At 34.3% G+C, this 14773-nt stretch overlaps 1 protein-coding gene across 16 annotated transcripts in view; it reads right to left on the reverse strand.

Annotated features, from left to right (window-relative positions):
* The window catches only part of MYCBP2 (MYC binding protein 2), a 199575-nt gene that overhangs the window by 84358 nt on the left and 100444 nt on the right, over positions 1–14773 (reverse strand). For all 16 annotated transcript variants that reach the window (XM_042806211.1, XM_042806215.1, XM_042806222.1 and 13 more), the window contains 9 exons: positions 13599–13805; positions 12798–12929; positions 12073–12251; positions 8976–9118; positions 8043–8143; positions 6579–6797; positions 4915–5140; positions 4459–4577; positions 1371–1458 (listed from right to left, as the gene is read on the reverse strand). In XM_042806211.1, the coding sequence (XP_042662145.1) occupies positions 1371–1458; positions 4459–4577; positions 4915–5140; positions 6579–6797; positions 8043–8143; positions 8976–9118; positions 12073–12251; positions 12798–12929; positions 13599–13805 (1414 nt within the window). The remainder of the gene's footprint in view (positions 1–1370; positions 1459–4458; positions 4578–4914; positions 5141–6578; positions 6798–8042; positions 8144–8975; positions 9119–12072; positions 12252–12797; positions 12930–13598; positions 13806–14773) is intronic.

Here is a 14773-nt window from a genome sequence, read left to right on the forward strand (position 1 = left end):
TAATTACATCATAATCAGGAAACTCTTCACAGGCAATGCACCTATCCCTCCTCTCTTGTAGATCATATACAACCACTTTTATAGCTGTCTGAGACTGCAAAGATAATTTAGGCATGTTTTATTTCAAATTCCTTCTCGGTGAAAGCATATAAAGCCGATCTATGTACCATCTAATTTCCCTTCTTGTTTTAGGCATTCAAATTGGAACAAAACAAGAAACCTTTTTAGAGAGAAGTATGAGGTATTAGAAAATCTGGGAAATTACATTAGAAGAATTTAATTTTCAGCTTCTTTTCTTCTGCATTGGAGAACAGCAAGACAAATGGGTGCCAGGGAAGTCAACAAAACTAAGGAGTTAATGTGGCTCTTTGGAGGATAAGAGATGGCACTATTTAAACCATAGAATTGCCTGTACTTTTGAGAGAGAAATACAGCTCTAACAGTGCAAATGAGGTGCCTACTTACAACATAAAGTCAGAAATTTGCACATTCAAATAAACAAGCAAAATACCAGGTTAAAAAATTCAAATTAGGTTTTGGGGTTAAACTGCACACTGACCAATGCCATCCTGCTCATTAATACACACTTCCAGTCTCATTAACAACATTTGAGCTCTCATTTGTGCTCCTAAATTAAAATGATCAAAAATATATCTTATTACAGATTATGAGCCTGTTTTTCCTATACACTAATGTTAAATAGGAGAAATGCTATTACAAAGAATATGGCTGCATCACTAGATGTTCTAATTCAATCTCCATATCCATGAATTTTCATAAACTCATATTTTTCCTATATTTTAAATTGCACTTGGGTTACTGTAAACTTCCATTTACTGCATCTGCTGTAAAAGTAAGCACTTTTTTTTTTGTAATTGGAAAAAAAACAAACCTAAAGCAGAAATATTTTAGGCTATAAGGTTTACAGATGCAATGGTCACTTTCAATTTTAAACAAGTAATTTTAAATTTTGCAATTTAATGCTGCAGGTATTTTTCATTCAGAAAGGTGTGGAGTGCAGGGAGAAAAAACAGTGAAAGAGAAATACAAGTAAGATACCTGCACATTTGTGAAGTACCACGAGGAAACTGTAGGACATAGCTCGTACACTGATACACTACCTGTGGATGGGGTGAGTTCATTCAGATTTAAATGACTGGGCTTCCCTCCTCCCCATACACACACGAAGGGAACAGTGTAAGCAGAAAACACCACCACTTCATTATCTTGTTTGATTAATTCAGTTTTAAGAATTATTTTCATATTATTATCTCTAAGTAAAAGCAACATTAAGACTTAAACGTAGTATTAAGTCAGAAAACCTGAAACAATGATGAAATAACAAAGTATGTTCTTTGAGTAGGACTTACCAATAGGAAGCGCTAGATCTTTCTTCATCAAAGCTGCTGCACATGATCCTCCTAAATTCGCCAACTCTTTCTCCAGCTGAATAATACCCTTCAAATTGAAACAAATTTTAAAGCAAAAATAGTGTCTAAGTAAACAGCACAATGAGTAAGTTTCCCTGACACTGCTTCATCCTAAGAGATATTAATTGTGTATTCCAGTTAGAGGTTTCTCAGCGATCCACTTCGTGCTGTACAGCTGTCATGTTCGGCTGTGACATGGGCCAGCATACCAAAATCTTTAAAGCAATTTCAACTAGATAGGAGTATTAATAAATGGATTACCATGCTTCTAGTAGCCTAGTAAGAACACCTGAAGATGATAACTGTCTTTTGTCTGTAATGTTAAAGAGAAAGGAAACTTCCTAATACAAACCCCCTACCAATACATACTCAGATTGCAAAGCAATGCCTCTTCTAAGATGTACAGATACACGTACCACACAAGCTCACAGTTTCATCTTGTTTAGAGGAAGTACTTTTTGTAATATTTCTTCCTCTTCCTTTTCTCTAATTGGAGCAGTGAGGATGGGAAAAAGATTCTGTAATTTCCCTTTCTCCATTATAAATCCTGGGAGGTGCCTTGACAGCTTCTCCCTTTTACTTGCCCTGGAAAGTAATTTCTTCCCATCAGCGCTGCTGTTCTAAGGAATAAGACTCCCCCGCTCTCCCACTAGACTTGCCACTGAAAACACCTGAGAATCTCTCCATCATTATCTTTCAACCTTGTTCATAAGAAACAAAAGAGCAGACCACACTCATGGTTTTCAAATACACAGAGGGAAAGAGGCTGGGTGCAAGGAATGGGGAAAGAGTGGTATGGTTAGGGAGGTTGTAGCTACTTTTTAAACCATAGAGAAATGTATCTGATATTTTCCCTTCAACTTCTCCCAGCTACAAGTAGGCACACACTCTTTAACTTTGCTCACAAAAATGGTATTGACACTAATGCCAATTTTAAACCGTAAAAAAATACGTGGGTGGTTCAGCACACGTCTGACAGATGCCTCTCATGGAGGAAAAAAACAACAAAACCCACCACGAAAAAACAGTGGGGGAGATGGGAAACCTCCATCTAATGGATTTTCTAGGCAGATTAAAGAAACTAGAAATATATAAAGTAGGTAAAAAAAAAAATCCTTCTTTTAGAAAGAGTCTTCAAAATCAGTAATCTCAGACTTGACTTACATTCTCTGAGATTCCCAAGCAGACTGAAAAAACTCCAAAATTTAAGTTGAAACGAAATCCTTGCTAAACTACATCGTTATAGGACTCAAAACAGCAGGTTATGAAATAGCAAGCAAGTAAAGATGTGAAATGTGGATCAGCCCACGGGGCACTTCCCTGTTGTGTGAACACCCTTTATGCAAAAGGCAGTTTTTGCATATATTTTGTACATTTAATAATGACCAGTAAAAAGCCTTCCTTTTCATTCATCAAAGCATAAATTGCCATTATTTGCAAAAATACTCGGTTTAAACAAAGCTTAATAGTTAACTACACCCAATTCCTTGATGCACTGGCTGTCACTCAGTGACATCTTTCAGTTTTTGCAGAGACTTCCCTAACAGCGAATGTCATTCAATAACCTATAGTTAGGTAATGGTACCCGAGGCTTGTTCTTTGGAAGGAATGAGAACCAGATGTGCAAAAATTAATCCCACTGACTTGAATTAGGTCTTACTGATACTTTTTTCCTTAAACTAGAGAAAACACAGTGGTCACCAGAATATATGCTTCTTTTTCTACCAGTGGTAACACTTCAGAAAACTGTCATCACGAAGTTCCCAGAAGAACAAGAAACTTGCATCGTGTTCAATTGTTTAAATTAAGTTACTTACGGAGGTTTTAGTCCTCAGATGCAAGGTAGTTTAAACACTGTAAAACCTGCTTTCTATTTACAGAACTTTAATTTAGAGTGTTTGGACTATAAAAAGGTATGTTTGGAAACAGTTACTTGAAATGTTTCTTTAGATGATATAGTTAACATATTGGCTAGCACTTAGTGTTAAAAAAATTACAGCAGCTTTGTTTGTGAATGTTTTTAAAGAATTAATGACATGCCCGAATCTGCATCTTTTTTTCCTGCTTAAGTAAAAATTATTATTACTCAAACATAGACTAGTCAGATTATCTATAAGAATTTATAAATTTGATTTGTTGCAAGCCAATTAGACCATGATAGATAATGATTTTATGATATGTTTTCTTATCTGATATAAAATTCAAAAAAATCTCATGTTTTGAAAACTTGAAGACATGATTTAGCTGGAGCAGAACCCAGGAAATAAGAAGAGGTAAATCTTCTGTGAGGGTTGTCATGTAAGCAAGATGCAGACCTTATGAAGTTCATGTGAAGCAATAGGCCCAAAGACTCCAAAGATAACAGAAGGGTTATTTTTCTGGAATTATTGTAAAGCATATTAAGTATTTTCAATAATCTTTTAAAATAAATCAAAATAAAGCACTGGCCCAAGGACATGAATAAATTTTGTCTTCTCTTTGCAACAAAGAAACAGCGGTGGAAACAACTGATGTCCTAAAGTGCAAGATGAAGTGACCAGTGTGCAAAATCACAGGTAGCCTAAATGAGCACAGCATTTCCAGGTTGTCTGAGAGTTCTGGTATGAGTGAACACTGGAAAAATAATGCAGGCTTGTCATCCCATAGTTAACAGTGACAGTAAAATAGTAATCAACGTGTATCTGAAAGCCTCAATTCTTTGGATTTCTGATGGAAAACTAGGTCATAATTTTAAGAAATTTCATATCCTATTGAAATAATAGATAAAAACATGCTATGTGCTTGCAGACTGTCACAGTTATTAAAAAAAACAACCAAACAAAAAACTATTCCAATAATATTTATATTAAAGAATTCCAAACAAATAATGCCTGTAAGAAAAAATGTTTAAAACTTCTCTGAAATTTATTTCAAAATATTTTGCTAATGCTAGTCAGAAATGGAAATACAAATTTTTTTTCAAAACCCCTGGCCTTACAGGAGAGAATTAATAGGTGCAGCAATTGTAGCCATTTCACTTTTTCCTTACCTCATCAGATCCTGGACTAAATTCATATCCAATTGCATAACATTTGAAACCATAAAAACAAGCCTTTTCATCTTTCACATAGTCTGATGCAGTCTCCAGAGAAAAAAGTGCTTCATTTCCTTATGGGAAGTAAAAGAAAAATAAAATAATTTTTTTATATTATTATTTCTCCTATTTCTGTATGTTTCTTCTACATGAACATACACAAAACCTAGGCTTTATATGTAACACAAAGTAAAACCATGAATAACATGCAGATCAACACTTCAAACAAGAAACCCAATAAAAATATAATCAACTGATGTACAACCACTGTCTCAAAATGAACTTTTGCCAGCTTGGATGAAGACATTTTTTCAACTTTGTTTTCTAAGATAGTTTTGCAGAAAAATCAAACTTTCTTTCATTATTTTAATAATTCACATTACTAGAATTATTGCAGTAACTATTTATTACCTGGCAACACTAACACCATGGTAGGCCACCCTGAAGATCCAGAGAATTTTTTCAGTTCTATCCATGAATTAAGGTTTTCATGAACAGAAGCATGCTTTGGTCCAAATCCCAGACTCTGTGCAATTCTAACAGGAATTAGTAAACGAAGAACATCCTCTGACTGAGCAGTGCCACACTGAGTGTCAAACTCTATTGTTATCCACCTGACACATTCAGGAAAAGTCACCTAAAACAAAACAATAGTCTGATTATGTGCAAGTTTTGGGGGTGGTTGTTTTTTTTTTTTTTACTTTTATTTCTTAATTTTCGTTTGGTTTTAACTCTATAGGCTATGAAAGTGATTCAGTTATGGAATTCTGTACAGTTGTTTTGACACGCTTTAGAATAACATTAACCCACTTAATTCTTTGAAATTCAGATATACCTGAAATGCTTTACACCTCACTGAATTATAATCATGTATTATAACTTATGTTCAGATTAAGTATTTATGCTTATGATACCATCTGTGATTGTTTTTAAGAACTCTGCACTAAGCAAAACAACCACAGAGTACTACAAACATTTAACTCTCAAATATCTTTTTAAATGCAAACTTGAACACACACACACACACACACACACACACACGTGTATTCAACATCTGTTTTGTGCAATCACAGAAAAGTACACAGCAGCTGAATTGCACTTGTGAGTATGGCCTGCAGTACGATGGCATATAGCTACAGAAATTCAAAAGCAGTAACAACTAAGCCTAAGGCTTCAGGTGAGCTCCATAAACCTTTAGAACAATAATAAACATCATTGCATCTGGAAGATCATACGACAACTACATTTTCTGCAGTGGATGTCTCACAGGATAAGCAAGTGGAAGAGTAATTAATGGCCTCCTCCAACTCTTACTTGATTCCAGGTTTGCTACCTCTGGATTTACAGTTGTGGAATCAATGTGACTGCAGAATTCACTACTTCAAGAACTGAAATATGGGATTTATTATCTCTCAGGCTTGTAATTCATGCCTCAGCCCTTTACTCAATTAGAGGAAGCACCCTTTCTCTGCTGAGGAAAATCTAGTTTTATTGCAATAGTCATCCATGTAAGGCAGAATGAATCCTACGCCAAGTGACAACACAGTTAAAGAGGACTTCAGACAGTTCTGCAATGCCAAATGATGGTCCAAGTGAAAGTAAATAACAAAAAATTTAAATTGGCAGACCAGCAATAGCCAGCATAGGGCTACCCACACTATAATGCATATCAATTTCACTGGAATTGACATTAGGTATTTTTACAAAGCGTTGTTTTAGCATTACGTAAGAAAGTCTGAGATATGATTAGATAATGTATAGATAAAGACTTCCAACTCCTATAATCTGTACAGTTAAGAGCAAAAAAACTGTGCATGACAGTAGGAAAACCTAAGACTGATCACATTTAAGGACTTATAGGGGGTTAAAACTACACTAGTTTCCACTATACTTATTGGACAAACAGGTTTCTCCAGAGATCAGTACAGTAATCGTATAGAAAACTGTCTCCTATATTAGACAATATGCATTATCATCCATGGTAACAATTTTTCAGATAGTAAATGTTGACAAAACAAAACTCACATGTCAAAAGCTTTTAAGAAACTGTGCAAGCACTTCCAAATGGTTCTTACCTTATAGTGTGTAACACAGGCAGGCTTATAGGGATGCTCACTTTCTACAACAGCATAGTGATTGGAGGTAGTACAAGCTGAAAGCCCTTGCTCTGGCTGGTTTCCAGTGGTGCTGTCCGTAGACTGATTTGGGTTAAAAGCTGGAGGAGCGTATTTCTGATTCAGAACTGCCACAGAAGGAAGTAACTGTTGTACTAGGCCAAAGACCTCAACAGCAACCTGTAACGTAACACCACACGCAATAAAGTATTACCTATGACTAGGTGAAAACAGTACTCCCAAACTTACATTTCTCTACAGTGGTCGTTTTGGATATTGTCAGAATAACACTACTGCAATTCATTCAGTTATCTTCCAATTCTGCATCTACAGTCCCGATAGAAAAAGTATCACTACATTAATCTCAAATACTTCTACTGGAGACTTGCCAAAGCTGAAACAAAAATCTGTACCCAACTGAGACACCTTCATTGAAACAGCTTCTACTAAAAAGCCGGAACATTAACAAACAATAAACATGAATTGACAGGAAGCAAATACCATACTGAAGTCATAGTCCAGTTACCCTGTTTCATAACAACCTTATTATATTATTTATTATTTAAAATATTATTACACATTGCTTTTTCAGTTATTCAACGTATTTTAATGCAGATAGTGTTAAGCACTGCATTGTTCCCTGTAATCTTTATGACATTTTCAAAGGAGAGGAACACTTCTAAAGCAAAATACTTGGCTCTACACACCAGTTCAGCACAGCAACAAGGTAACCAAAATTTGAAACTATTTTTAATGAAATTAATCTGCTAGATTTCAGATGGCTAGTCCTCTTTCCTCCCCCTTTCAAGAGGTGTCAGAAGAGAGCTTACAGTTCATGAAAAAGCAATAAAAGGCAACAGTGTCTACTAGCTAAGGATTAGTGACATTTCTAAATCTAATAACAGATTTCAAGTGTTCCAGATGAGGCACATGGAAGAATGCTATGCCACTGAAAAGTAAGTTTATTTTTATTTATAGCTGACATCTTCCCATCTCTAAATTTGATAGAAAAATCTTAATTTAATAAGCAGTTACCACTGCTTTGGATGTTTACTGTAAAAATATAATTTACATAATATAAAAAACATTTCATCCCACCAATATTCATCAATGAGTCATAAATGCAGATCCTTCTAATTTCTTGTCTTTTCCTACTGTTAAAGCCAGCCATCTTTCCGTTTGCTTCCTTAAGGTATTTTTTCATAATGTCTTCAATTTAAGTTGAAAATAAAAATAGTAATTTTTAAAACAGGACATGTTTTAAAAATTCTTGACTCTTAGAAAATCCATGATGAGTCATGTGGTCAAATATAAACCGCTAATTCATAAAATTATAAGAAATCAAGACTTTCAGATTTCTAGAGTAAGCCTTCTCCTTGTATAAAATTCTTAAATTTCTTCAGTAATTTCTGCTGAGGAGCATACCTTGGGAATAGCTGCTGCTACTGGTCCTATGTAGGCTATTATGAGGGGAAGCAGCATTGAAAACAGACTGGAAGAGCTGAGTAGTTCTGGAATGTCTTCAGCTAAACAAAAATAATTACAGCATAGGTATTAATCAATGTACCATGGTTCAAAACACATCTTATTTTTCTGGTTTCCTTCATATGAGTTAAGGTTCTAGTTTCCACACTAGTTATTACTTCAAATTGTTTTCATTATCTAGGCATTGTCAAATTCTAAACCTGCAAACTTCACCTGAGATAAACATGCCATTCTATACAGTTCTCTGTTAAAAAACTTCCTCCTCCTGGACCGTAATTTTATTGAGTTCTTTGCCATTTTGTCAAGCTGTGTTCATACTTTCTATGGTAAAAAAAACTAGCACAACAAGCTTCTCCCAACCCTCCAAATCCATTTCTATAGCACTATGTAATATTCTGGACATTTTGATTAGAATGGCTGAAGATGGTAGCCTAAAACCATTCAGTTTTAAGGCTATTGCCTACATTTCTCAAAAAAGGATGCTTAAGTGCTTCTAAACGTAAATGCATTACATTCATCAGTCTTCCTGACTACCACAACTGTGCAAAGCAAGCAATAACATTTAGAACTGACCCATCACAGCATATCTTTTGGAAATAGAGAATCTTACCAGCTGTAATATGATACTTGCTAAATCGATGAGCAAATTTATATGTGGTATCTGCCTATAGATATCTCAAGTGCAACTCAATGACTTAGAAAGTTACTCACAGTTGAATACCTACAGGAATGGAAGGTTAGAAAAATGTTCTTTGGAAAGAAAAATATAAGTATCACAATTTTTGTATTACTGATATTCTACTATTATCTCTTGTTATCAAAGAAAGAAGTTTTGAAAATTAAATTTTGAAAGTCAATTTTCAAAAGTCTTACCGTCTACAGCAAGAGCCCTGTGCAACAGGTCTTTGGCTGCTCGTACAACAGCACTCACAACAGAAAGAGCCCTGCTACAGTTTTTATCTTCTTCATTAGCTTTGTTCAAAAGTTGTGATTGCAGATCTCCATCATACTCACTCCTGGATGGTGGATTAAGTGAAAGTAAGTTCACATGATACAAAATTATATTAAAAAAACATGACTGACTGATTTTTGGCATAGAATAAGTAAAACAGTTTATGATAAAGTAATAAAAGAAACAATCAAATAAATCACAGAGGGTGAGGCAATGCCTCAGTGTTAACCTTTTGCAATCATTATATTTTTATTTGGCAGAAAATAAGCATTTTTCTGAAATGTCTCTTTTGACTAGATGCCTTTCAAACCACAGAAATGTATTAATTGCTACACTCTTCCAAGCCCAATGACCTATCTTGATAAAAACAGAGTAATAATAAATGCATCACAGAAACAAGTAAATATTTCAATAGCTATTTCTTCAGTATCATAACGGAAAAAGATCCTCCCTCCCTATTCTAAGGATTCATTTTAATTTTGAAATAAAATCTTACGCTTACCCTTGACAAATAGTTTTTTATTTGAAATCCACTCTGTATGTCAAATTAGGTTCTCCTAAACAATATTGTGCACAAATCAATTTCAATAAGGTATATAAAAGATCTGGTTTGATTTGCTTTTTCAAAGCAGTTGAATGATAATTATAAACTAATTCATGCCCTCAATATGATAGTGATTAAGCCTTGGCATAGACAACCAAAATCACTTGGTCAACAAGTAAGCAAAATTTCCCCTTCTCTTCTGGATTTCTTATGGTTGTCCTGAAAGATCTGATCTTTCAAAACATCTTTCCAGAACATAAGATTCTAGGCCTGACAAATGCTCAAAAAATTTTCTTGGAGCAGTTTAGTGTACAAGGATACTTATCCTCCTCTATGACTTAAATTAACCACACTTACAAGAAGATTTTTTTGTTTTTGTCATTGCGTCCTAGAATTGTAGTTTTGCTGTCAACCTCAAGCCTTTTTAATTTTAGTTTATGAGTGACTGACAGTGGGTACAATTCCAACTGCGTACTTTTCCAACAAATCCTTCCAAAGCATTTCTGCCCTTATCAGAAGTGCATTAACACACTGCTTTTGGTATGGCCTTTCTTGGCTATAAGCATAATATAAGCATACATATATTATAAGCACAATATAAGCATAACATAAGCAACAATTCTATTTGTATTTGAGCATTCTTCAAACAAAATCGAGTGTGAATCTTACAAGCTCTTTTCTATAATAGTCAATTGAACATTTGTTCCTTTACTGAAGACAAATCAAAACCTCAAGTCATTACATATCAAACTGGGAAACTTCAAACTAAGTCCATAAGTACAGTCATCCTTCAGATAACATTTAAGTTTCTGTTGTCGAAGCAAACTTCAAAAGACATTCTGATTATAGGCAGCAGCCTTCAAATTTTCCAAACAAAACTTAATTTGTTCTTTAACACTTCTGAGTTGTGCCATTATGGTCCTTCAAAAGCTTCTCAGAATTTTATCACAGTTGAAACAAAAAAACCTGAGACTGTTCTGATCTGAAGACAGCACTTTGGTGTGTTTTTTTGTCATACGTTAGCTTGTTATTAAGTCAGGATGCCTTGCAGTTTCCATTTATTGAAGTTTTATGTCATTTGTTTTTCTGAAAACAAATTGTTGTATCTCCTTTATTTTCTCTTTTGCTTATATAAAAACAAAAATTCTAGGAGTAGGGATGTTTTCCTTGTCCTCTTTCCTCCTTCTTACATAATATGAAACTTCATAATTATGATACTTAATAATAAAATGCTGGAGGAATTCCCTAAACTCATACATCCAAGATTCCAAAGACAATTATTGAAAGTATCGTGATACGCACCACTGTAATTCCATTATTTGTCAAGCAATTATTGTTACTACTGACAAGCTGGAACTTTGAGTCTTTGAGTACAGCCAATCTCATGTCTTAAAAGGGTTTAGAACTCCTTTAAATACCTTTATAGTATATTTAAGTACCTTTAAATATACTGTTACTATAATTTTGTTGGTAACTTTATTTCTTTGTACTTCAGCTCCTTCAAAACTCCTTAAGAGCAATATGTTTTTGTGACTGTTAGTCCAAAATATGTCACTTGTTGTAGCAGTACTTATTTTATCCTCTTTATCTTTAATAGGTAGGTATATCCCATACATATTTAAGTATCCAAGTAGATTACTACTCCTTGGCTCCTTTTATTCCTGGGATCTTCTGTTGATCAGCCTTTTACAACAAAAATTGAGATTTGAGTAAAAGGCGTGCTGTACAGATAATGGTAGTAATTAATATATTCAGGTGGTGACACATTTTGCAAATCATGTCTTCATATATATATATCAGGGTAAGCACCCCTAAAATTAAAGCAATGCTTTCTGCAAAAGCATTACCTTAAGTGAATTCCTGCTATCATCCCGAAAGGCTAAAATAAAGTTTTCCTGCAAGACTGTCAGATGTTTCAACTGATTTTCTTTGGGCAGTTGCAATTTCTCTTTTTATACCTTTGAACTCTACAGTAAGTGAGAAGACAGTTCCTATATAAACAGACCTTGTTTCATTACATGATGCAATCCTTTCTGGAAACAGAGGAAGGAACTGAATGAAATCAGAAAGATAAACATTCTAGTGAGCAGTGTCTCGAAAATCTCTTAGGTTACAGAAAAAAACAGAGATTGAAGCAGTGCATTTTACCAGTCCCCCGTATTACAGCTTTAAATCAGTAGACAATGGGCCTTGTAAGAGAGGTCAACCACCAAATTATTTGCCAAGTTAAAAAAAAGAACCTAAAACAAGACTGGAAAAGTCACCAATACAACTGGTGTCCCAAAAGCTGTCTTCACTAAATAACTTAAGACTGAAACTATATTAGAAGAACACAATACTACTGTTAGAGAAGCTCTTTCCTCAAATACATTCCAGAGGTACTTACTTCTGTTCTCAAAAATAGATATGGTATAATAGCACTATGAAGGTTTTATTCACTCTTCTAAGAAAACAGATCATGACAATACACAAACCTGTAATAAAGAATCTGTGGAATTTGTCCTCGTGTTTGGTTTGTGCCATTACTGCTCAGACTACATGTACTAAATGTAAATGTTACACCATCTGGACACTGAACTGTGGTCATTCCTCCATCTCCATTGGCAGTCCGGCTTCCATAATTTCTCAAACGAACTGCATATTTCACATTTTCCTTAAAAAGGAGAGCCAAAAGTAATAGGCAGTATAAAACAAGTATATAAGTTAGCCTTCGTGGTATTATGAAAGCTATTATTTTACATTAATACTGCAGAGTGCAAATAGTCATTCAAAGCACTCTACAAATGGAATTAACTGAAAAAGATCCAGCATTTAACAAAAGTCAAAGCTGTTCTGTCTTCCCAAACTACAGACCATGACTTAAGTAAAATATTACTAGTTATTTCAAGAGTGAGACTGGGTACCCAAGAAAATCAGCACTCACCTCTCATGCACACAAAAAAGTTGCACCTTGAAAAATATTCTAAAATTACTGAGAAAATATAATCTATTTTATGCTATTATAAAAATTAAGATTTAATTTGGTTTTACTACCAGGATTTGAACTTTTCAGTTACAGAGTGAAACTGAGACTTTAAAAGGCAAACATGTCAAGATTGACTTGTAAATGTGTACACAAAAGAACAATTTACGTTGAACATTCTGATTTTTGTTTTCTAAAGAAGTCATATGAAACCTACAGATGCACACTTTTATTTACCTTCAGTGGCACGACTTTGTCAAGTCTGATTTCAGCTATGTCACTGGGAGAATCGTCAGTGGTGTAAGTTCCTTTAACCAACTCTAAAGATGTCCATCTATGAGAATGAGTTGAATCTCCAGTATGATCACTCTGATTCAAAGAAACAAAGTAATTTTAATACATTTATAATGTAAATACATGACACATTCATGCAACTGTTGAAGTTATGTCTTCTTGAATAAATTGTTACAAACAGCAGTAGAAATAAAATAAAGCTGAAAAACCTGTTCAGAGTCAACAGCAAAACCTTTCTGTCAAAAATGAAATTACTGAGAAGAAAGGTTAATTTCCCGTAGCAACCTATGCCTCCATTTGGAAGAGATTACAACAGTCAGTCAAAGAGAACAACTGGGTGTAAAAGAAAACAGGTTTTTCTTCATTACAAGAACACACAATACAGTTTTATGCTTCTAAGCGAGTACTTCAACAACACATGAAACATCTGTAGTTACAGTTTGATCATGCTGGTAGGCTACCTCTTTCTTCAATTTTTAGTTTAGAATGTTTGAACTTTGTCTCCTTACTATACTTCAAATATTATTTGTAATAAAGTAAGATTTCAATACCATAACCAAGATAAGGACCCTACTGGATACGGTATGTAGCTTGCAGTACCACAAAAATCACCACCACAAGCAAACCAAAAAACTCTACTATCAGTGCACTGCTTTACTGGTTGCCTAAACTGTATAAGAATATTACTTTGTGAAACTCTGAGGTTACTTTTGTTCAAATTGTTTTCTTCAATGCAGTACTTACATCATCAACTAATACTTCCAACTCATATTCATGAATTCCTCCTCCACCGTAAACAGAAAATCCTACTACAACTACACCAGGTTTGTCAACTGAGAAACATATTGCATCAGGGGATCCATTCCCAGTATTCCAGCTTCTTCCCTGACTTGTTTTAGTGAAACGGTTGGGAGTGGATTTGACAGAATGGAGAGAGTTCAGCCCATCAACCTGTAGAAAGTTAAATACAAGCAGTAGAAAAATTCACTGCTAAACATTAGACAACTTTATTAAAGTGAATTAAATCACCAGATTTTCAATTGGGTAAATTTTAAGCCAACTGACAAAACATAGAAGATGTCACTACTAGAGCTCTAGAGCTTCTATTCAATTTCAACTAAAAAGAAAAAAGAAAATATAATTTCTGGAATTAGGAGTTATCTGGGAATAATTAGGAATCTCATTCCTATTTGTTGTTCAAGTATTTATATATTTTATAGGAAGAATTAGCACAAAACATAGCTTAAGTGTGCTTCACAAAGAGTTAGGTATTTCTACCTTAGGTAAGGTCAAGATTAGGAGAAGACAGATACAAATCTTACATAATAGTAAAAACATCTTTAATCAATGTTATCAAAAGCTCAATTCTATCTGTGAAAAAAGTCTGCCGACAGAACAGAGATAGTGACATCCCTTTAATAAAATCAAATAAAATTCCATCATTTAACAATGCTATAGCTTCATGAAAGGGAACTTTCTCTGTGTGATTATTAATCTCTGGATTTTAAGAAGTTGAACTCAGTACCACTCTCAGTTCTGAATAGAAAGCAAATAATTTGGAAAATGTCTAACAATATAGACAAATATAAGACATATAATATTGAATACATCAAGGAAGATACGTGCAAAGAGTATCTGACATGTAAAGGAGGAAGACAGAATGCACAAACAAAATACACTATAAATTCTGACCCATAATCAATCAAAAGCAGATGGGATTAGAACACAAGGCACTCGTGATACCATAAGAGGCACAGAGATTCTGAGTTGTGCTCCAGTGAGCACTGAACAAATGTGTTTTGAGTGTACACGTGCAGAGACGTGCATGCAAAAAGAGAATGATTTGAAAAAAAACTCTGCCATTTTGTAAACAATTTGCAGTATTTTCCAGCCATAATGAAGTAGCTAACTATCAACAG

The sequence above is a fragment of the Tyto alba genome, unplaced genomic scaffold (genome assembly GCF_018691265.1).
Source record: "Tyto alba isolate M040663 unplaced genomic scaffold, T.alba_DEE_v4.0 Super-Scaffold_45, whole genome shotgun sequence".
NCBI lineage: Eukaryota > Metazoa > Chordata > Aves > Strigiformes > Tytonidae > Tyto > Tyto alba.